This window comes from Macaca mulatta, chromosome 15, assembly GCF_049350105.2.
Source record: "Macaca mulatta isolate MMU2019108-1 chromosome 15, T2T-MMU8v2.0, whole genome shotgun sequence".
NCBI classification, from domain to species: Eukaryota; Metazoa; Chordata; class Mammalia; order Primates; family Cercopithecidae; genus Macaca; species Macaca mulatta.
The window spans coordinates 92,303,409-92,328,053 of NC_133420.1; the positions used below are offsets into that span (position 1 = coordinate 92,303,409).

Here is a 24,645-nt window from a genome sequence, read left to right on the forward strand (position 1 = left end):
AAATGGGGGGGGGGGGGAACCCAGAAAGAAAGCACTTCAAATTCTACATTTTTATGGTGAGCATATTAGCATTACATTTTAAATTAGCAATAGCCTACAGTATAAACTGATGCACAGATTAGACACAAACTATAGAAACTTAAGTCAAAAGTAATGAGAGGATTTTGGAGACAGGGCAGAACAAGATGGCCAAACAGAAGGCTCCACCAATCATCCCCTCCTGCAGGGACACCAAATTTAACAACTATCTATATAAAAAAAGTACCTTCGTAAGAACCAAAAATCAGGTGAGCACCCACAGTACCTGGTTTTTAACTTCCTATCACTGAAACAGGCACTGAAGAGGGTAGGAAAGACAGTCTTGAATCACCAACACCACCCCTCCGTTATCCCCTGGCAATGGTCACATGGCACAGGAGAGCACAGAAATTGTAAGAAAATGCATTGAATTCAGTGCTGCCCAGTCACAACAGAAAGCAAACCCAGCTGAATTGACCTGATGCCTGCCCACAGAGGGAATATTAAACCAGCCCAAGCCAGAGGGAAATCACACCTCCCAGTGATCGAACTTCAGTTCCAGCAAGCCTCTCCACCATGGGCTAGAGTACTCTGGGGTGCTAAATAAACACGAAAGGCAGTCTAGGCCACAAGGTCTGCAACTCCTAGGCGAGGACTGGGCTGGGCTCAGAGACACTGGACGTTCAACTTACTGAGACACTAATCGAGGCAGCTGAAGAAGTACTTATGTCACCTCCGACCTCAATTTCAGGCAGTAGAGCTCATGAAAAGAGATCCCTTCCTTCTGCTTTGAGGAGAGGAGAAGAGAGAGTAAAAAGGATTTTGCCTTGCATCTTGGATACCAGTTCACCCACTATAGGACGGGGCACTGGTCAGAGTCATGAAGCCTCCACTGCAGGCCCTAGCTCCTGGACAACATTTCTAGACACATCCTTGGCCAGAAGGGAACTCAGTGCCTTGAAGCAACAGACCTCATATTGACAAGACCCATCATGTGCTAACTAAAAAGCCCTTCAGCCCTGAATAACCAGCAGTGATACCCAGGTGGTACTCCGTAAGTCCTGGGTGAGACTCTGAGACTTGCTAACTTTAGTTGAAAGTCAGCACATTCCTAGGCAATGGTGGCCACAGGGAGAGATTCTTTCTGACAAGAAAAGTATGGGGGAAAGTAAAGAGGACTTTCTCTTGCACCTTAGGTACCAGCTTGGCCACAGGAATTGGAGTACCAAGCAGGATCTTGGGGTCCTCAATTCCAGACCTTGGCTCTTAGACAGCATTGCTTTACCAGTCCTGGGCTAGCAGGAAGCCCAGTGTCCTGAAGGTTAAGTCCCAGACTGGCACTATTCACCACAAACTGACTTAAAAGCCCTAGGGCCTTAACTGAACATTGGTGGTAGGCTGACAGTACTCCCGATGGGCCTATAGTAGTGGTGGTCATGGGCTGAGGCTCCTCTGCCAGTAGAAATGGGAAAGATGGGAAGTACAGTGCCTTCTGGTTTGACTGCCAGCACAGCTGCAGGACAACAGAACACCAGGAAGACTTCTAAGGTTTTTCACTTCAGTCCCTGGCTCCTGGATGGTACTTCAGTACCCACCTAGGCCCAAAAGAACTCACCATCATGAAAGGCAGGACACAAGCCTAGCCAGCTTCACTATCTGCTGACTGTAGTGCCCCAGGGCCTTGAGCAAACCTAGTACCTGGTAGCCAAGTAGTGGTTACAGTGGGCCAGCGTTAGGTGAGACCTAATGCTGTGCTTGCTTCAGCTCTGAACCGGCACAGTCCTAGAGGTGGTAGCCACAGGGAGTCTTCTGTCACCCTACCTACAGCTCCACATGGCTCAGAACAGAGAGACTCCATTTTTTGGAAAAAAGTAAGGGAAGAGAACAAGTCTCTGCCTAGTGATCCAGAAAATTCCTCTGGATTTTATCCAAGAACATGAAGACAGTACCTTTATGAGTCTGCAAGAACCATGGTGTTACTGAGCTCGGGGTGTCTGCTAATGCAGATACAGCTTAGATCACAATGCTCAAGTCCTTTCAAATACCTGGAAAGCCTTCCCAAGGAGAATGGGTACAAACCAGCCTAGGCTTGGAAGACTACAGTAAATACCTAACTCTTCAGTGCACAGACTGATGAACATCCATAAGCATCAAGACAATCCAGGAAAACATGATCTCACCAAGTAAACTAAATAAAGCCCCAGGGGCCAGTCCTGGAGAAACCCAGATATGTGACCTCTCAAAGAATTCAAACTAACTGTTCTGAGTAAACGCAAAGAAATTCAACATAACACAAGGAAGGAATTCAAAATTATATCAGATAAATTTAACAAAGAAATTGAAATAATTAAAAAGAATCAAGTAGAAATTCTGAGTTGAAAAATGCTACTGACATTGAAGAAAGCATCAAAGTTTTATAAGGACAGAAGTGATCAAGCAGAAGAAAGAACTAGTGAACTTGAAGACAGGTTATTTGAAAATACACAGTCAGAGGAGACAAAAGAAGAAAGAATAAAAACCAATGAAGCACACCTACAGGATCAAGAAAGCCTCAAAAGGGCAAATCTAAGAGTTACTGGCCTTAAAGCTGAGGCAGAAAAACAGATAAGGGTAGAAAGTTGGTCAAGAGGAATAATAACAGAGAACTTCCCAAACCTAGGAATGATATCAATGTCAAAGTACAAGAAGGTTACAGAATACCAAGCAGATCTAACCCAAAGAAGACTATCTCAAGGCTTTTAATAATCAAACTCCCAAAGGTCAAGGGGAAAAAAAGGATCCTAAAAGCAGCAAAAGAAAAGAAAAAAATAACATTCAATGGAGCTCCAAATATGTCCATCTGGCAGCAGATTTTTCAGTGAAAACCTAACAGGCCAGGAGAGAGTGTCATGACATATTTAAAGTGCTGAAAAAAAAAAAAAACATTTATCCTAAAATAGTATAACTGGTGAAAATATCCTCCGAACATGAAGGAGAAGTAAAGACTTTGCCATACAAACAAAACCTGAGGGATTTCATAAACATCAGACCTGTTCTACAATAAATGCTAAAGGGAATTTATCTTTTTCTTTCTTTTTTTTTTGAGATGGAGTCTCACACTGTCACCCAGGCTGCAGTGCAGTGGTGCAATCTCAGCTCACTGCAATCTTCATCTCCTGGGTTCTCCTGCCTCAGCCCCACAGGTAGGTGGGATCACAGGTGCCCGCCAAAACACCTGGCTAATTTTCTATATTTTTAGTAGAGATGGGGTTGTGCCACATTGTCCAGGATGGTCTCCAACTCCTGACCTCAAGCGATCAGCCCACCTCAGCCTTCCAAAGTGCTGAGATTACAGGCATGAGCCACCGTGCCCAGCCTGCAAGTTTTTCAATCAGAAAGAAAAGGAGGTTGATGAGTAATAAGAAATCAACTGAAGGTACAAAACTCACTGGTAATAGTAAGTACACAGAAACATGCAGCACATTATAAACACTGTAAATGTAGTATATAAAATACTCTGATCTTAAGGAGAAAGACTAAAAGATGAACCAATCAAAAATAATAATGACAACTTTTCAAGACATAGAAATTATAATGAGATATAAACAGAGACAACAAAAAGTTAAAAAGCAAGGGGCTAAAGTGTAGAGCTTTTATTGGTTTTATTTTTCCTTCTGTGTGTTTTTGTCTATGCAGTGTTAAGTGGTTATCAGCTTAAAATAATAGGTTGTAAGACAGTATTTGTAAGACTTGTCATAACCTCAAATCAAAAACCATATAACATATACCTAAAAAATAAAAAGGAAGAAATTAAATCACACCACAAGACAAAATCATCTTCGATAAAAGGAAGAAATGAAGGAATGAAGAAAAGAAGACCACAAAACAAGCAAGACAAACAATATAATGGCAGAACATATCCTTACTTCTCAATAACAATGGAAATGCACTAAACTCTCAAATCAAAAGACACAGAGTGGCTCTGAATGGATAAAAAAAAAAAAAATAACAAGACCCAATGATCTGTTGTCTACAAGAAACACAGTTCACTTATAAAGACACACATAGACTGAAAATAAGCAGATGAAAAAAAGATATTCCATGGCAACAAAAGCAAAAAAGAGCTGGAGTAGCTACACTTGTATCAGAAAAAATAGATTCCAAGACAAAAACTCTAAGAAGAGACAAATAAGGTCACTATATTATAATAATACAGAGGTCAACTGAGTAAGAGAATATAACAATTATAAATATATATGCATTCAATAGTGGAGCACCTAGATACATGAAAAAAAATTAGAGATAAAAAGAGAGATAGACTCCAATACAGTAACAGCTGGAGACATCAACACACCACATTCAGCAATGGACAGATCCTCCAGATAGAAAAGTAACAAAGAAACATCACACTTAATCTACACTATAGACCAAAAGGACCTAACAGATATTCACAGAACACTTCATACAAAGGTCACAAGATACACGTTCTTTTCCTCTGCACACAGATCATTCTCAAAGATAGGTCATGTTAGGTCACAAAACATGTCTTCAAACATTCAAAAAAAAGTGAAATAATATCAAGCATCTTCTTTGGCCATAATGGAATAAAAATAGAAATAAATGACAAAAAGAATTTTGGAAGATGTACAAATGCATGGAAATTAAACAATATGTTTTGAAAGACCAGTGAGTCCGTGTAGAAACTAAGAAGGAAATTGAAAACTTTCTTAAAACAAATGATAACACAAACACAACATATAAAATCTATGGGATACAGCGAAAGCAGTACTAAGAGGAATGTTTACAGCTGTAAGAGCTTATATAAAAAAAGGAGAAAAACTCAAATAAACAACCTAACAATGCATCTTAAAAAACTAGAAAAGCAAGAGCAAACCAAACACAAAATTAGAAGAAAAACAATAATAAAGATCAGAGTAGAAATAAATGAATTTGAAATGAGAATACAACAGATCAACAAAATAAAAAGATGTTTTTTAAAAAGAAAGAAAAACAAAACTGACAAACCTCCACCCAGACTAAGAAAAAAGGAGAGAAGATCCAAATAATTAAAATTGGAGATAAAAAAGGAGACATTACAACTGATACTACAGAAATTCAAAGGATCACTAGTAGCTACTAGGAGCAACTATATGCCAATAAATAGGAAAATCTAGAAGAAATGCATAAATTCCGAGAAATATTCAACCTACTAAGATCGAACCACAAAGAAATCCAAAACCCAAACAGACCAATAACAAGTAACGAGATCAAAGCCATAATAAAAAGGTCTCCCAGTGAAGAAAAGCCTAGGACCCAATGGCTTCACTGCTGAATTCTACCAAACATTTAAATAAGAATATCAATCCTACTTAAACTCTTCCAAAAAGTAGAGGAGGAGAGAAAACTTCCAAGCTCACTCTGTGAGGCCAGAATTACCCTGATACCAAAACCAGAAAAATGAAACATCAAAAAAAGAAAACCACAGCCAATAGCCCTGATGAACACTGATGCAGAAATCTTCAACAAAACACTAGCAAACCAAATTCAACAACACGTTAAAAAGATCATTCATCATGACCAAGTGGGATTTATCCCAGGAATACAAGGATGATTCAACATATGCAAATCAATCAATGTGATACATCATATCATTAGAATGAAGAAGAAAAACCATATGATCATCACAATTGATGCTGAAAAAGCATTTGATAAAGTCCAACATCGCTTCATGAAAACCCTCAAAAAACTGGGTACAGAAGGTACATACCTCAATACAATAAAAGCCATATATGACCAACTCACAGCTAGTATTATTTTAAATGGTGAAACACTGAAAGCCTTTTCTCTAAGACCTGAAACAAAACAAGGATTCCTACTTTCAACACTGTTATTCAACACAGTACTGGAAATCCTAGCCAGCGCAATCAGACTCCCCCCAAAAAAAAAGAAAAGAAAAGAAAGAAAGAAAAGAAATAAAGGGTTTGCAAATTGGAAAGGAGGAATTCAAATTATCCTTGTTTGCAGATGATATAATCTTGCACTTGAAAAAACTTGAAGACTCCGAAAAACTATTAGAACTGATAAATTCAGTAAAGGTGCAGAAAATCAACATATAAAAATCAGAGCATTTCTATACACCGACAGTGAACAATCTAAAAAAGAAATCAAGATACTAATCCTATTGACAGTAGCTACAAAGAAAAGTAAATATCTAGGATTTAACTTGACCAGATAAGTGAAAGATCTCTACAATGAAAACTATAAAACACTGATGCAAAAAATTGAAGAGGAAACAAAAAATGGAAAGATAATCCATGTTCATGAACTGGAAGAATCAATACTGTTAAAATGTTCATACTACCCAAAGCTATCTAAAGATTCAATATAATCCCTATCAAAATACTAAAGACATTCTTCTCAGAAAAAGAAAAAAAAAATCCTAAAATTTATTTGGAATCACAAAAGACCTAGAACAGGCAAAACTATCCTAAGCAAAAAGAACAAAATGAAAGAATCATATTACCTAACTTGAAATTATAATACAGAGCTGTAATAACCAAAATGACATGGTAATGGCACAAAAATAGACACTTAGATCAGTGGAAGAGAATAGAGAATCCAGAGGTAAATCCATACATCTATAGTAAACTCATTTTCAACAAAGATGACAAGAATACACATTGGGAAAAGGACAGTCTCTTCAATAAACGATGCTGGGAAAACTAGATATTTATATGCAAATGAATGAAACTTGACCCCTATCTCTTCCCATATACAAAAATCAAATCAAAATGGATTACAGACTTAAATCTAAGATTTCAAACTATGAAACTACTGACAGAAAAATTTGGGGAAACTCTCCGGAATACTGGTCTGGGCAAAAATTTCTTGAGTAATACCCCACAAACACAGGCAACAAAGTAAAAATGGATAAATGGGATCACATCTAGCTTAAAAGCTTCTGCACAGCAAAGAAAAACACAAAGTGAAAAGACAACCCACAGAAAGAGAGAAAATATTTGCAAACAACCCATCTGACAAAGGAGTAATAACTAGAATATAAAAGGAGCTCAAACACTATAGGAAAGATATCTAATAATCTGATTTTTAAAATGGGCAAAAGATCTGAATTGACATTTCTCAAAAGAAAATATACGAATGACAGCCCGGGCATGGTGGCTCATGCCTGTAATACCAGCACTTTGGGAGGCGGAGGAAGGCAGATCACCTGAGGTCAGGAGTTCGAGACCAGCCTGGCCAACATGGTGAAACCCCATCTCTACTAAAAATACAAAAATTAGCTGGGCGTGGTGGCATGCACCTGTAATCCCAGCTACCCAGGAGGCTGATGCAGGAGAATTGCTGGAACCCGGGAGGCAGAGGTTGCAGTGAGCCGGGACTGTACCACTACACTGCAGCCTAGGCCATAGAGCAAGACTCTGTCTCAAAAAAAAAAAAAATATATATATACACACACACACACACACACACACACACACATATATATATGACAAACAGGTATATGAAAAGGTGCTCAACCATTGACATTCTTCACAAAATTAGAAAAAACTAACTGAACACATGAAGCTAGAGACTAGGAGGATGGTTACCAGAGGCTAGCAAGGGTAGTGGGGATGGGGGAAATGGAAATGGTTAATGGGTACAAAAAAGAAAAAAAAAAAAAACCCACAAAATGAAAACACTTAGTATTTGCTACACAACAAGGTAACTACAGAATTGTACATTTTAAAGTAACGCAATGAGTACAACTGGATTGTTTGTAACACAAAGCATAAATGCTTGAAATGACATATACCCCATTTAACCTGATGTGGTTATTATGTATTGCATGCCTGTATCAAAGTATCTCATGTAACACATAAATATATATACCTATGACATACCCAAAAAAATTACAAATAAAAATATTTTTTACAAAGTAGTGAGATGTGTATGAAAAGTCAAAATAATGAGACGCAGATACTAATATCGGAGTATTGACTTTTGATACCTAAAATTTGGATTTGGTAATGTTTGGAATGTGCTCTAAAATGATTATACAAAAAAGGAGGAAAATTTGCTCCAAAAAGAATGATATAAATAGACCAAAAAGGGTTTAATCCAACAAAGCTGAAAATGAAATAATAAAGCTGGTTTACAAGCCATAAGTCAAACGCTATAGCTGTCAGATAGTTGTGTCTATTTATTTGGGTAATACAGAAATAGGGTAAGGCAGGGACTCAAAGAGATGACATATAATTAGAATCATGAAATATATAAACTGTATCCAAGGATAAACAGTTACGTGTGTTCTTTGTATCATTTCATTTCAGTTGAGGTTGGGCATACAGCCATAATCTTAGAATCCAAATTAGGGTACAATAAAAAAAACTGTAACTAATCTCTCCTCAAGCATATGCAATTGAAGCTGCAATATACATTTTGGTTTTTATTTTAATGGACGTGAATGGAAAAGTAAGAAAATGGGAGCACAATGAATCAGAGTGAGGTCTGAAGCTAATCTTTAGAAATGGTGAGGACACAGAAAGTCACAGATAAAGATCGAGCCTATGTCACTATGATCTCTGTCTTCCTAATTTGAGCCCAGAGTGACATCTAGTCTTTAGAATTGGAAATTAAAAAGAGAGCTGATCTATGATTACTGACTCCAGCCATGCATACACCCTCCACTTTCTTTTTTGCTCAGGCTGAAGCTGAAAAAATTACTACATTTTAACATGAATTTATTTATTTATGTCTGGGAATGGGTGAAATAATAAGATGTCTTTGATTCTAAAATATTAACTCTATGATACAGTACTCTTATAGTCTCTCTTTTTAAAAAGAATCTTTAAAAAATAGAACCACCACATACAATTCTCATATACCTCATAAAAAATGAACACGAGGTGTTCAACAGCACTTACCATAAAAGAAAACACCAACCGAACAATTACATTTGTTGTATAATCATGTGTCTCAAACTAACTATCCTATAGGAATATTTTACATTCTTGATGAACAACCTCACCTTCACAAGGCAGGTTTCTTTAAAAAAATTCCAGGAAATTAGGAATGACAGTTAGTGAACTACAGGCCACCAATGAAATATCATCTGGCTTCAGCTGCACTATTTGATTTCCATGAGCTCCTTTAGAGCCCTTTATTTACAAGGAGGCTAGGGCTCCTCTGGAGTATAAACCTGAAGATACGAGATTGATTGCTGAAGAAGTCAGTTTTAAGGATACTTTTAAAATGCAATCATTGCAGCCATAAAATTTAAAGAAATCATACTTAAGTGTTTAGTAAAAATTAATATTGCAACACTCACTGCCACACTAAATCAGAGGGTTAAAGTCAGAATATCAATACTGTCAGTTACTCTTCTACAATACTTAAACTTCATTCAACTATTTTTCAACAGAAATAGGAATGGAGCTTCATAGAAAAAGTACACTCAAATGGATACGCTGAAAAAACAATTGGAATCCACTGTGAATTCAGATCATTTACAGGTAGAAATAAATTATGTAGGTCTAAAAATCATTGTAATGTTATATTCAAGAGTTCCCAGTTCAACTGTAAATTGATAGAGATTTACATAGTTTCAATATTAAAATAAAAATGGCAAGATTGTATTTTTTGAGGGGACAAGGAGTTAAAATTAATAGAAAGATGCTTTAAATCTATTCCAAAGAGTGATTAATCGTAGTATTTTCTGTATGAAACATGCTACATGAAAACAGCATAATCAATCAGAACAGCTTTAGAATCAGGGTGAGTGGCCTAGACCTGGCCCTGGGTCTGCCATGCAAAGGACAATGGTACCTTGGACAACAGGACTGCTCAGTGTGTGAGCACAGGAGCCAGGCAGTAACTGTGGATGGAACAGAGAACTCTTAATGCCTTGGTGAGCTGATCACATAATCTCTAATTTCTAAATTTATGATTCAGGGCAAAGGAGAGAACATCACTGACCAAACTGATTCTGCAATACTTTATGGTGGCTCATGTACTAGGAATAGGACCTATATAATAAATAAGAGCTTGATATATTTATATAGTCAAGATTAGAAGCAGGACTTCCTGGCTATGTTAAATATGTCTTACATTTATTAACATAATAATCACATGAAAGGAAAATACAGTCATGTGTCACATAAACACATTTTGGTCAAAGATGGACTGCATACATGACAGTAGTCCCATAAGATTGTAAGGCTGTTTTTCTTTTGTGCCTTTTCTATGTTTAGGTACACAAATACTTACCATTGTGTTACAATTGCCTACACTACTCAGGACAGTAGTAGCAATAGGCTACATCGTATAGCCTAGGTGTGTAGCAGGCTATACCGTCCACGTTTGTGTCAGTACACTGTATTATGTTCACACAATGACAAAACTGCCAATGATGCATTACTCAGAATGTATCCCTATCATTAAGCAATGCATAAATGGACCAAAATGTTTTCTGGGCCCACTGATGTAGTGACTTCTTAAATGGGAGATAAAACCTCTAACATTAAAATATACCAGATTATTCAGACCATAAAGAGTGTCCATATTTTCCTCTCTTCTTTCACTCCCCAAAGTGAATGCCAGCAATAAAATCATCCAGAAAGACACCCCTCTCAGACTTACTGAGAACTAAATATACACAGTCATGACAAAAATTTTCATCATGTAAGGCGTATTCGTTATATTGTCATTCAGGTTTTTAACTTCAGTTGCAAGGAAGTGTAATTCTCTGTCATTAGAGATCATTGAGGAATAAAGTAAATGCTGCTATTACAGCTGAAATCATCAAGCTGAGCACCTGCTCTGAGATCATGAGTGAGGGATACACTGCTGAGGTCTGATTGTTCTTCACTTTCAAGAATGTTCTGATTCCTTTTGAAGACAATTTTTAAGAAAAATTAAGGTAAAACTAACAGTAACAAAGTTGACATAGATTGTTGGAATGAAAATCAAAGACTCGAAGTAAGCTAAATTTTTATATTATCATTATTATTATTATTATTATTATTATTTTCTTCTGCCCCCAAAAATCTGCAGGAAAGTAGTAAGGTAAATTTTTAACAAGGTCTTTAGGAAAAACAATTTAGGTCAAGTCAATTCTTTGTCTCTAAATGGGGGATCATTTGTTATTAAATGTTCTGTCTAAAATTCACAGCAATGCCTAGTACAGACCAGAAACTCTAGAATGTACTAAGGTATAAATGTAAGGATGAGTAAGTGGGGAAAGACCTTATGCTAGTTGAAAAGTTGGATATGACATCAGGCCCAGTGGCTGATGCCTATAACCCCAGCACTTCAGGAGGCCAAAGTGAGAGGCTCACTTGAGCCCAGGAGTTTGAGAACAGCCTGGGCAACATAGTGAGACCTTGTCTCTACAAAAGAATTAAAAAATTAGCCAGGCATGGTGGCGCATGCCTGTAGTCCCAGCTACCCAGGAGGCTGAGGTGGGAAGATCGCTTGAGCCCAGGAGTTCAAGATTGCGGTGAGCCATAATTGCACCACTGCACTCCAGTCTGGATGACAGAGTGAGACCCTGTCTCAAAAAAAGAAAAATAAATGTTGGATATGAACATGGTTTATTCAGGGGTCACTGAGGATCCCCTACCTTGTTACTTGAAATACTTTTCAAGTATTGCAAAATAGGGACGGACAAGAAAATGAAGCAAAATTCTGAAGCCTTGAAAACGTAAATGTGGACACGATAAACTGACAGTCCCTGCAGGTTCCTAAGTAGAGGACTGACACCAGAAATTTACCTAATAGTTGGGCACGGTGGCTCACGGCTGCAATCTTAGCATTTTGGGAGGCCGAGGCAGGTGGATCACCTGAGGTCAGGAGTTCAAGACCAGCCTGACCAACAAGGTGAAACCCTGTCTCTATTAAAAATACAAAAATTAGCGAGGCATGGTGGCAGGTGCCTGTAGTCCCAGATACTCAGGAGGCTGAGGCAGGAGAATTGCTTAACCTGGGAGGCAGAGGTTGCAATGAGCTGATATCACGCCACTGCACTCCAGCCTGGGCAACGGAGAGAGACTCCATCTCAAAAAAAAAAAAAAAAAAAAAAAAAAGGACCAGGAGTGGTGGCTCCCTCCTGTAATCCCAGCATTTTGGGAGGCCGAGGCAAGCAGATCACGAGGTCAGGAGATCAAAAACATCCTGGTTAACACATTGAAACCCTGTCTCTACTAAAAATACAAAAAATTAGCCAGGTGTGGTGGCGGGTGCCTGTAGTATCAGCTACTTGGGAGGCTGAGGCAGGAGAATGGTGTGGACCTGGAAGGCGGAGCTTGTAGTGAGTCAACATCTCGCCACTGTGCTCCAGTCTGGGTGACAAGAGTGAGACTAAGTCTCAAAAAAAAAAAAAGAAAAGAAATTTACCTAATATTTCTACAATGGATATAGAACCACCAGATAACATGCTTTTGAGAGGGAAGACTAGAAACACAAGGAAGTGTGGAATTGCATCTATAAGCACCTGAACAATCTTATCTTTTTCATTAGACTCAAATGTGACCACCATGGGTGGGGTGGGAAGAAAGATTAAGCAATACTAAAATAAGCCACTTACTGCTGTCCACGCATTTCTTTTGCACCGGGCACACAGCCATCCATCAGAGATCTCATGAGAAGGAATACCATAACAACCTATAAAATAATAGTATGTATCCATGCATTAGGTCTTTTTCACCTTTAAAATATTGCAGATCTCAGTACTGAAATAAATAAAAATGGAACACTAGCCTACCATACTGTCTTGATTCTCACTGTATAGAACAAAACATAAGCAAGGTGAATGTGAGTCTTATTGATAACTAACACAATAGTTATAGAGAATACTTATGGAACATCTTGAATGGGTAATAAAATTTTAAAATGTCAAGTCTACTAATTTGTTCACACACAGACATCTCAAAATAAGTTGCAATCCACGGGGCAAAGTTTAAGGAAATGTTAAAAATAATACAATAAATATACTGTGACCTAATATTATTAAATTAATTTAAATTTTGAAGTAATTTAAAATTACTTCAAAAATTAAGTCTAACTACCTTCAACCTCAATGATAAGGCAAATGTTGCAAACTCAGAGTTAGCGATGAAGGAATATTTTCAATTCAATTTGTCTATTCAGCTCATGCCTGACCCAAAATAACTATCTAAGGTGATGGCTGATTATGCAAATATACATAGCAATTACATGGCATCAAGGAACACATGTCACTCTGACTTCTTGAGATAAGAGAATTTTGAAATATTTAAATGAGTAATTTTTAATATTTCTGATATTAAAACCCCCTCCTTATAGGAGGGTTAAGATTTAATGAGTAATTTTTGAAAATTTCTATAACATTTGAGATGGAAACAAAATAACAGAAATGTAATTTCCCGAGAAAAAAATCTATCATAGTTAACCATGTCCATGAAATAATGAGTTAAAGCATATGTGTATAAAATAGTATGGTTACACTGCATAGCTGCTACATTCAGGAATCAGATTATATCCCAATTATTTTGTGTCCTGGTGCTTTACCTATTGTATACACATAACAATGTAAGGTGTGTATATGCATGTGTGTGTGTTCCAAATTGCCTTCAATACGAAAACAAGATGGCTATTATTATATTTCAAGCAGATACTATTTAAATCCTTTAAGTAGATAGTATCTAATCAATCAATAAATGATAAATGACTAAGTTGTTTCAACTCTAATATAAAGCAATTATTACTCTGAGGTAAATACAGAAGATAATATCTATATTATAAACCATTCAAACTACATTGACAGAGGACAGGCCATACCTAAGTGAGTTACTAGAATATGTGATTTGGTAAGATCTGGAATATTAAAATGCCTTAAAATACAGTTGTAGTATATGAGATCCCTTTTACATATTTCATAGGATTTACATGGCAGATCAATAAATGTTTACCACTTATCCAACTGTTAAAAATAATAAATTGAGATAGGTGTGGAGACTATCTCAGTCCAGGGGTAAAACAAGTGTAATGAGTGTTCTCCCCTGGAAAGCAAGAGAGATTTCCACCCTTACGAATGAAAAAAAGTTAACTCAATACAACAATTCTGAGAATAACCAAAGGAACATCCATTTCTCTTTTAAAAGTCACAAAGAAAAACAGTCTTCAACAATATCAGACTTTCAAATTAAGTTTTTATAAACTAGATCTTAAAGTAAGTAAAATTCAAGTATGTGAAAGGAACTCCATGATAACTCCTCACCTGAACCCCAAACAAACAAACCAACAAAAAAAAAACCCAGACCTGCTCTCCACTGATACTACATGAAAGTGGTGAAAAAAAGATGAATATACTAACTCATACTTTTACTAGAAGAAATGTGAAAAAGAATGATATAACCATGAAGAATGCCAATAGTCCATGCAACAGATCTGACAGGTTCCAAAAACGTGAGAAATAAAGATGATGTGAAATGCTGAAAAGCCAGTGATTGATGAATTATAGATCCATTTACTTGCATGAACCCGTACGCAGCACTTTGCACAGGAAATCAGAAGACTTGTTCCATCCTCTTCAAGGAAGGCATTGGGTGGAGAATATTCTATATTTTCTTCACTATAAATAAAACACATCTCTGGTATAAGGGGCTTAGTCTTTCCTTCCAACGTAATGACTTCATCTAATTTTGTCTCCCATCTAGCATCATTTTCTTCATTGCTGCTATCTGGCTGAAAAACACAACGTTTCCACATGAGTGAAAAACATGGAAAAGAGCTCATCATTCTAGTCACTCAAATCCACTAACTCCTGTTCCAGACACTAACTTCTAACTTTTGTTCTTCCTGTTGTTCTCCTTGATCAAACTACTAGTTTTTTGGTTTTTGTTTTTTTTTTTAAATCAACATTCCACCTCAGACTCCCACCCAAAAGCTAATCTGCAGGAACAGGACAATATTCTATCATGTCTGTTCATATAAGAAAGTGACTAGCTAATCAAATTGTGTCTTCCCAAAATTAGTTCATGGAAAGCATCAATTCTTTTGCTTCTTCATATGCACTAGGGTTAAGAGATCTGTTTTCATTTACTGAAGAATCATATTTTGCTACACTTGAAGGAGTGTACAAAGACCCAGTTTTAATCTGTGCAGCAGTATTAGGAGAGGCTTTAAGAATTTTTGCCTCATCACAATATTTGAAAGCAAGAGAGAGAGAACTGGCACATGTCACTAAATAAGAAAGAATAATGTATCAAACAAAACTATTACCTCACACCAAAAGATAGAAAAAACATTTAGTACATTTAGTATTTACTTGAAAGTATAAGTAATGAATTACCTCACAGATTTTATATTATTTTATGTTTTATACTGTATTATTTTATATTAAATCTCCACGAATCTTACGATTTTAGTTTGAATTTTTTCATTATTGAGACATATACAGAACCCAGAAATTTAATGACTAAAGGAAGAGAAAAATAATGTTTATCACTCACCAGTGCCACATTAAAAAACATGAAGGGAATAAATTATTTCCTCTGTTACAAAGGTCTGAAAATGTGAGATACCACACATTTTCTTGCTCTGAAATGTCTGAACAGAACAGTTTATTTTTATAAGGAACTCTAAGACAGACATAATCTTGAATAAAATATTTGTTTCTATAAATAAAAATATAACCCAAAACATAATGTTCATGTCAATATACTTCATAATATATTGTACCTTAAAATAAACCACATAGTTCCACCCTTACAAGATTCCTAAAGATCATTTCAACTGTTTGAGTGCTGAGGACTGTGACCCTCCATTGGCTGAGGTGCTATCAGTATCATATCTATGGAATGATGCTGAAAACATCACCAAGCACAGCCAGCTGATGAGGATGAACTGGAAAATTTAGTTTGTAGTGAGTCTTGGCTGTGTCTTTTGCATGTTCCACATGGGAAGGTGAAGAGACACTTAAAATTTGGACCTAGGGCTGACATTTCTATTATTTGAGAATGACATTTTCAAACAACAACCAAAAAAAACAGAGATAAACTTAAAGTTCTATCTTTGAAAGCTTCTACTATTTGTAAGTTTTAAGTTGTGTTTCTTGGTAAAAGAGGTAGAAAAGTTGAAAGTAACCCCCCTCCCATGAAATAAAATAAGACACTCAGAAAAGATTTGGGAGACCAAAGTGGAAGGATCGCTTGAGGCCAGGAGCTCAAGACTAGCCTAGGCAAAATAGTAAGACCAAGTCGCCAGAAAAATTAAAAAATAAATTTAAAACATTAGGCAGGTATGGTGGCTCACACCTATAGTCCTAGCTACTGTGGAAGCTGAGGCAGAAGGATCGCTTGAGCCAGAGCACAAGCCTACGTGGGGTCATGATTATGCCACTGCACTTCAGCCTGGGCAACAGAGCACGACCCTATCTCAAAAGGAAAAGATAAAGTATTTTCAGAAAAGTGTCTCCCAAGGAGAATGTAGAAAGTGTTTGTGGTTCTATGAAAGCCATCAGCTACCTAAGGATGTCTTCCTTCTTATGTGCAAAGGAAGCCCACAACAATTTACAGTGATCTTGTGGTATGTGGTCACACGGAAAGCAGGGCAAAGAAGGCAACTGTGACAGCAGCTCCCCTTTACCTTATGGTATGGCATGAGCAGAGTGCAGATGGCACAGTGTGGCTTCATCCTGGCCACTGTTGCATTATACTCTTGTTCAGCTGCGAAGTTAGGGGACTTCGTCTGCCAAAGGTGGACGAGAGGTTTCGCCCAAGACTCTGTTTCTTCCACGTCCTCCTCAATGGACAGAACCTCAGGCAATTCTTAAGGGAGAAGGCAGGAAAGTATCGTGAGCATGGGAACCAGGGAAAACAATCACCCTGAGTACAAAAGCAGCAAACATTCCACAGAATCTGTGATACTAAGGCCAGAAACCAAACCTATTTTGTCTTTCAGATACATCCTGAGAGAGCCAGAATCAGATCTCATGGCCAGACAACCACCGTCGTTTTGTGACCCTCCCCATCCCTACCAGAAATAATTACACTGTTCCCTCCTTCCCACATTACTCCTTCCGTGTCTCTACTGCTACGGTAAAAGCTCCAATACTAAAATAGGTTTGTGTGTATGAGATTATCTTCTAGTTATCAGAGTAATTCACAATCCAGAAACTACTTTGCCAATTTTTACTTTCTTCATCTAACATAGTACACGGCTCAATAAAAGTTTAATTGAACTTCACTGAATTAACTCCTGGGTTCAAGAATTTATTACAATTAACATTTTTACAGACCAGCTATAAAGTGCCAAGCAATATACTGGCATTACACGGATATAAAAGAAAATCCCTAGTCAGATCTTCTCATTTGTTCCATAAAATACCCCTAGAGGGTCAAGTCTTTTAAATGTATATTTCTTTTTTCTTTTTCTTTCTTTCTTTTTTTTAAGATGGAGCTTTGCTCTTCATGCCTAGGCTGGAGTATAATGGTGCCATCTAAGCTCACTGCAACCGCTGCCTCCGGGGTTCAAGCCACTCTACTGCTTCAGCCTTCCGAGTAGTTAGGATTACAGGCGCCCACCACCACGCCTGGCTAATTGTTTTTGTATTTTTAGTAGAGATGGAGTTTCACCACGTTGGCCAGGCTGATCTAGAACTCCTGACCTCAGGTGATCCACCCACCTCCGCCTGCCAAAGTGCTGGGATTACAGGCATGAGCCACCAAGCCTGGCCTAAAATGTATATTTCTTTACTCCACAAGAACAGCACTTTATAAAATCTTACAGAGCACCAGAAAAATACAGAAAGACACAACATGTTAGCAAAAAACTCTTCATGCCTATAGCAGAGGGCAGTACATCAGAGCAAGTGGCCAGAATAAAAGCTGCACCCAGTGTCTAGGGCTGTGACACATTCTAAACATCTGCATGAGTAGCTTTCATAGTCCGATAAATGAATACTGTAGAGCAATGTGCTTAACTACAAAGCACTGGTGAGTGAGTGTGTTCCAGCCCTTGCCATGTTGACCTACCTGTTTCAGAAAAAGTCAAATTAGATTTGCACTGATGGCAAAATGGGAAGGACTGAATGAGGCTGAAAATAACTCAAAATATGTCAAATGTCAACTGTAGCACAAAGGGTGGCATTATTATAATAATCATGTTATCATGGTTGTTGTTATTATTTTTACAATGGAAAACACTTGGTATTCACCCATGGGTAGAGTATTTGAAAACAAAACAAAAGATAAGAATCTTTGCCTATATTTGCAATAAAGTAATCTGACTCTAAATGTAAACTGTTTCTCACAGCACTTGGCCTCACCATAATAGCAAAAGGAGATGGCTAAAAAATTATTATAGCACAGGATATACTACAGCTAATTTTATGCATTTATGATTTAATACTGCACCTTTATATTTGGTTACATCCGTGTTTGTGTGCATATGTTGTGATAAATTTTAACTTTTTATAATAGATTTATGTTTATAGTAGTAAACGATAAAACAGTCTTGTATCTGCATATATTTTATGCATTCATGACCTATCTTTTTTTTTATTTTTTAAATATTTCCAGGCTATATGATTCATTTGTGAGTTTTTTCAAATTGTTCCAAGTCTATGAGAAATGTTCTAATGTACTTATTGAAAAAAATTGCATGTAAGTAGACCCAAACAATTCAAACCAGTGATGTTCAAGGAGTCAACTGGAATTGAAAGATAACCGCCATTCTCAAAACATGATCTGTGAACTCCAGGGGATGCACAATCCTGTTGCATGGCATCTGTATAGTCAAAACTACTTTCATAATAATGCACGTTATTTGACTATGTTACCCAGTTGAGATTTGTAACAGTGATACAAAAGCAGTAGAGAGTAAAATTGTTGGTGCCTCAGCATGAATCAAGTGGTACCAAAGGAATCATTATATTGACTACCTCATACTTACAGAGGTAACAAAAAGGCAGTTTCTCTTAGTAATGCCTTTGATGGGGGGAAGCATCAATTTTATTACATCTGTGGAAAAAAAGGAATGTATGCATAAAGTATTTCTGTGCACACTGAAGTTCAAGAGTAGTCTTTAGAAAAGCCCTTGTGCAATTCATTGAACTGCGGATTGAATTGCCTGCCATTTTCATGGAATGCCACTTTTTCCATGAAAAAAATTATTAGCAGACAAACTATGGTCATTCAGACTTGGGTGGCTGGCAGGAATTCTCTTGAAAATAAACAAAAAAAACCTGTCAATTTTTTAAAAAACAACTAGAGTATTTGTCAACAATGATAAAAATCAAGCTTATAAGTCACAATTAAAATTTCTGGAAAATTTGTATCCATTACTGTAAGCTCAACAGATTCCAAATGCTTAAATCTGTCTCTGGTGGAAGTGATAATAATAATGAATGTAATTTTTTATATCATATAAAGAGATGCATCAACATCTAAAAGATCTGGATAACTCACATCTTTGCCAACGCATAGTAACAAAAATCATGCATGGATTAAAAAGCCACTTAAAATGCAAGACACACCAATGAACTTTCAGCTTAATAGAGTACAAAAAATTCACTGATATGATTTTAGGTTCCACACTGAAACTAAACTACTGTTTGTCAGGTTTTGATAAAGAGTCAAAGAAGAACGTCCCCTTAACTATCTAGAAAGGTTATTAAAATACTGCTTGCTCCCTTTCCAACCACATTATCTGGGGGAAGCCAAAATTTTCATCATATTCTTCAACCAAAACAACATAGTGCAAGAGATTGAATGCAGAAGCAAATAAAAGAATGCAGCTGTCTTTTATTAAATCCAATACTAAAGACATTTGAAAAAAATATAACATCTCCCAATCCTGCAGCCCCTGGTAACTAGCATTCTACTCTCTGCTTTTAGAAGTTTGATGTTTTTAGATTCCACACATAAGTGAGATCATGTGGTATCTGTCTTTCTGTTCCTGGCTCAATTCACTTAACATAATGCCCACCAGTTTCATTCATGAAGCAGCAATGTCAGGATTTCCTTCTTTTATAAGGTTGAACAGTATTGGACTGTGTACACATACAATATTTTCCTTATCCATTCCTTGATTGATGGATACTTCAGATTTATTTCATATTGTACTTATTGTGAATAATGCTGACTGCACATGTAAGTGCAGATATCTCTTTGACATACGGATTTCATTTCTCCTACATCCTTTAGACATACCCAGATGGGGATTTCTGGATCAAAAGGTAAACCTATTTTTAATTTTGTTCAGGAATCTTCGTAGTGTTACCCATAATGGCTGTACTAATTTACATTCCCACCAACATTGTACAAAGGTTCCCATTTCTCTATATCCTAACCAACACTTGTTGTCTTTTTGATAATAGCCATTCTAACAGGGATAAGAAGTGAGGATTTCACTTGCACTTTCCTAATGAGCTGTGATGTGGGGTGTTTTTCATATAACTGTTGGCCATCCATATGTCTTCTGCTGAGAAACATCTATTCAGGTCCTTTGCCCAGTTTTAATCCAGTTAATTGTTTTCTTGCTATTTAGCTGTTTAAGTTCCTTATATATTGGGATATATATATAAGGATATCATATATCCTTATATAATGTCAATATTGGGATATTGACAACTTATCAGAGATATGGTTTGCAAAATAATTTCCCACATTCTGTAGGTTGTCTCTTTACTCTGTTCTTTCTTCCTTTCCTTTGCAGAAGCCTGTTTGATAAAATCCCATGTATATATTTTTGCTTTTGTTGCCTGTGCTTTTGGAGTACAATTGCAACAAAAGCAAAAATTGACAAACGGGATATAATTAAACTAAAAAGCATCTGCACAGCAAAGGAAACTATCAATAGGGTGAAAAGACAAACTACAGAATGGGAGAAGATTTTTGCAAACTATGCATTTGACAAAGGTCTAATATTCAGCATATAAAGGGAACTTAATCAAATTTACAAGAAGAAAAACAACCCCATTAAAAACTAGACAAATTACACGAACAGACACTTTCCAAAAGAAGACATACATACGGCCAACAAGCATACGAAAAAAAGCTCAACATCACTGATCATTAAAGAAATGCAAATCAAAACTACAATGAGATACCATCTCACACCATTCAGAATGGTTGTTATTAAAAAGTCAAAAAATAACAGATGAGAGCAAGGTTGTGGAGAAACAGAAACACTTATACACTGTTGGTGGGAGTATAAATTAGTTCAACCATTATGGAAGACAGTGTAGTGATTCCTCAAAGTTAAAAACAGAAATCCCATTCAATTCAGCAATCCCATTACCAGGTATACACCCAAAGCAATAAAAACCACATAAAGTGCATTATAAAGATCCATAAACACATACGTTCATAGCAGCACTATTCACAAGAGCAAAGACACGGAATCAACCTAAATACCCATCAGTGATAGACTGGATAAAGAAAATGTGGTATCTATATACCATGGAATATTACGCAGCCATAAAAAAAGGAGATCATTTCCTTTGTGGGAACATGATGGAGCTGGAGGCCATTACCCTTAGCAAACTAACAGAAACAAAAAACCAAATACTGCATGTTCTCACTTATAAGTGAAAGCTAAATGATGAGAACACATGGGCACACAAGCAGAACAACACACACAGGGACCTTTCAGAGGGTGAAAGGTTGGAGAAGGGAGAAAATCAGGAAAAATAATGGATAATGGATATTAGGTTTAATACCAAGGTGATGAAACAATCTGTACCAAAAAATTCCATGACGCAAGTTTACCTATGTAACAAACCTGCACATGTACCCCTGAACTTAAAAGTTAAATTCATTAAGGAATTTATTTTTTTGATGCTACTGTAAGTAGAATTATTTTATTTATTTTTCAGAGAAGTCACTGTAAGTATATGGATATGATATTGGCTTTTCTATGTTGACTCTGTATCCTACAACTTTCCTGATTTATTAGTTCTTACAGTTTTTTGGTGGCATCTTTGGGGTTTTCTATATATAAGATCATACCATCTGCAAAAAGATACAATTTAGCTTATTCCTTTGCTAACTAGATGTCTTTTATTTCTTTATCTTGCCTAACTGGTCTGGCTAAACTTCCAGTATCATGTTTAATGGAAGTGGCAAGAGTGGGAATTCTTGTTATGTTCCTGATCTTAGAAGAAAATTTCCATTTTTCATCAACAATGATGTTAGCTGTGGGCTTGTTGTACTTGGCTTTCATTGCGTTAAAGTATGTTCCTTTTACACTTAATTTGCTAATTATTTTATATCACAATAGAATGTTAAATTTTATCAAATGGTTTTCTACAACGATTGAGATGATCATGGGGTTTTTGGCCTTCATTCTTTTCTTGCGGAGCCCCTGTCTGGATTTGGCATTAGGGTACTGCTGGCCTCACAACATGAATTTGGAACTATTCCTTCGTTTTCGATATTTTGGAAGGATTTGAGAAGGATTGGTTTTAGTTCTTTAAGTGTTTGGTAGAACTTGGCAGTAATCAGGTTTGGGGCTTTTCTTTATAGAAGAGTTTCCTGATTCCAACTCCTTATTCATTTCTGGTCTGTTCAGATTTCCTATTTCTTCAGGATTTAGTGTTGGTAGATGATTTGTGTCTTAAGAATTTATGTGTTGATTCTCGGTTATTCAAAGTGTTGTTATAATTGTTTAGTCTTTTATTAATATGATCCTCTGTATTTCTGTGGTATCAGTTGTAATGTCTTTCATTTCTGATTTTTAGTCTTCTTTTTTCCTTAATCTAACTAAAAGTTTGTCAATTTTATCTTTCCAGAAAAGGTATCTATTGGACTTTTGTACTGTTTTTCTATTCTCTATTTCATTTATTTCTGCTCTGATCTCTATTATTTCCATCCTTCTACTTTCTTTGGGCTTAGTTTGTTCTTCTTTTTCTAATTCCTTGTGGTGTAATATTAGGTTGAAATCCTTCTTTTTTGGTGTATGCATTTATTGCTAAAAACTTCCTTCTTCAAATGCTTTTTGCTGCATTTTGTAACTTTTCTTATGTTGTGTTTCCCTTTCCATTTGTGTAAAGATGTTTTTAAATTTCCCTTTAAATTTCTTCCTTGACTCATTGATTATTCACAGGAGCATATTCTTAATTTCCGTGTATTTGTGAATTTTCTAAAATTCCTTGTTATCGGCTTCCAGTTTCATAGCATTGTGGTCAGAAAATACACCTGGTACAATGTCAGTCTTCTAGCATTTAGTAAAATGTGTTTTGTGGCCTAACATATGATCTATCCTGAAGAATGTCCCATGTATGCTTGAGAAGAATGTGTATTCTGCAGGTGTTCAACAGAAGGTTGCACTACTTAATGCCACCACAATGGGTATTAGATTTCAACATGAATTTTATTAGAGAGAACACACTGAAATCATACCAAGTTTCTTCATTCTTTGTCATTACTTTTTCTTTCTCTTTCTCTGGTTAATTTCAAGTGACCTGTCTTCAAGTTCACTGATTCTTTGACTTGAGACCACTGTTGAAGCCCTCTTGGAATTTTTCAGTTCAGTTACTGTGTTCTTTATCTCCAGAATATGTTTGGTTCTCTTTTATGGCTTCTATCTCTTCGTTCAAATTCTCAACTTGTTTGTGCATTATCTTCCTGATTTCATTTAGTTGTCTATCTGTATTCACTTGCAGCTCATTAAGCTTCTTTAAGATTATTATTTTGAATTGCTTTTAGGCAGTTTGTAAATCCATATTTCTTTACTGTTGGTTACTCAGGTTTTATTTTGTTCCCTCAGTGGTGTCATGTTTCCCTGATTATTCATGAATCTTGTGACCATGAGTTGGTATCTATGCATTTGAAGAAGCAGTGACTTATCCCAGTCTTTGTAGATTGGCTTTGGCTTGGAAAACCCTTCACCAGTCAGCCCATCCAGATTTTCTAGGCAGGCCATCTGGCATGGTCCAAGGGTAGGCTTGCTCCTGGAATCCTCCAGCCTTATGTCTGCATCAGTATGTGAGCTGGCCTGGCACCTGAGTTCATGGGGTTGTATCTGGGGCCTAAGTCTACCATGTAAGAACTGGAGCTTGGGACTACTGAGTTAGGCCAGGATCCTGGGTTCATGGGGGCCAGCTTGGCACCAATGTTCCACTGGCGTGGTCCTGTCAACTGGATCCACAGGGATGTTCCTGGATGCTTGGTCTGTGGGAGTTGGCCCAATGCCAGAGTCTTCTGTGGTAGACCTGTACCCTGGGTTCACTAGGGCAGGCATGAAAACCAGGTCCACAAGTGCTGGACTACATCCTAGACCAGGGGAACAGCTTGGAGCCTGAGTCTGTGGGGGTTGTCTTGGCTCTGGAGTAGGCCTGGAGTCTGGGACTGTAAATGCTGGTTACTGTTGAGGCAGGCTTGGAGGCTGGCTTCGTGGGTGCTGATCTAGAATCTAAGGATGTGGGTACTGACCTGACACTTGAACTAGTCTTGAGGCTGAGAGATGGCCTGACACTGGAGCAATCCTGGAGGCTCAGTCTGCAGGTACCAGCCAGGAATCTAGGGTTATGGGACTGTGTGGTGCTGGGTTTCACTGCAACAGACCTTAGATTGGGGTCTGAGGCAAAATCTGGTTCTCACAACACTCTCCTTCCCACACAGGTATCCCTATGGCTCTCCTCACTGTACTGCCTGGGGTTAGGGG

The 24,645-nt window shown here is 37.1% G+C and overlaps 1 protein-coding gene across 9 annotated transcripts in view; it reads right to left on the reverse strand.

Moving 5' to 3' along the window:
• The window catches only part of KDM4C (lysine demethylase 4C), a 415,179-nt gene that overhangs the window by 146,180 nt on the left and 244,354 nt on the right, over nucleotides 1-24,645 (reverse strand). For all 9 annotated transcript variants that reach the window (XR_013404839.1, XR_013404840.1, XM_015117703.3 and 6 more), the window contains 3 exons: nucleotides 16,624-16,805; nucleotides 14,508-14,721; nucleotides 12,584-12,660 (listed from right to left, as the gene is read on the reverse strand). Coding sequence is in view for 7 of the 9 variants with exons in the window: in XM_015117703.3 (XP_014973189.3) it covers nucleotides 12,584-12,660; nucleotides 14,508-14,721; nucleotides 16,624-16,805 (473 nt within the window). In the remaining 2 variants the exon portion in view is untranslated. The remainder of the gene's footprint in view (nucleotides 1-12,583; nucleotides 12,661-14,507; nucleotides 14,722-16,623; nucleotides 16,806-24,645) is intronic.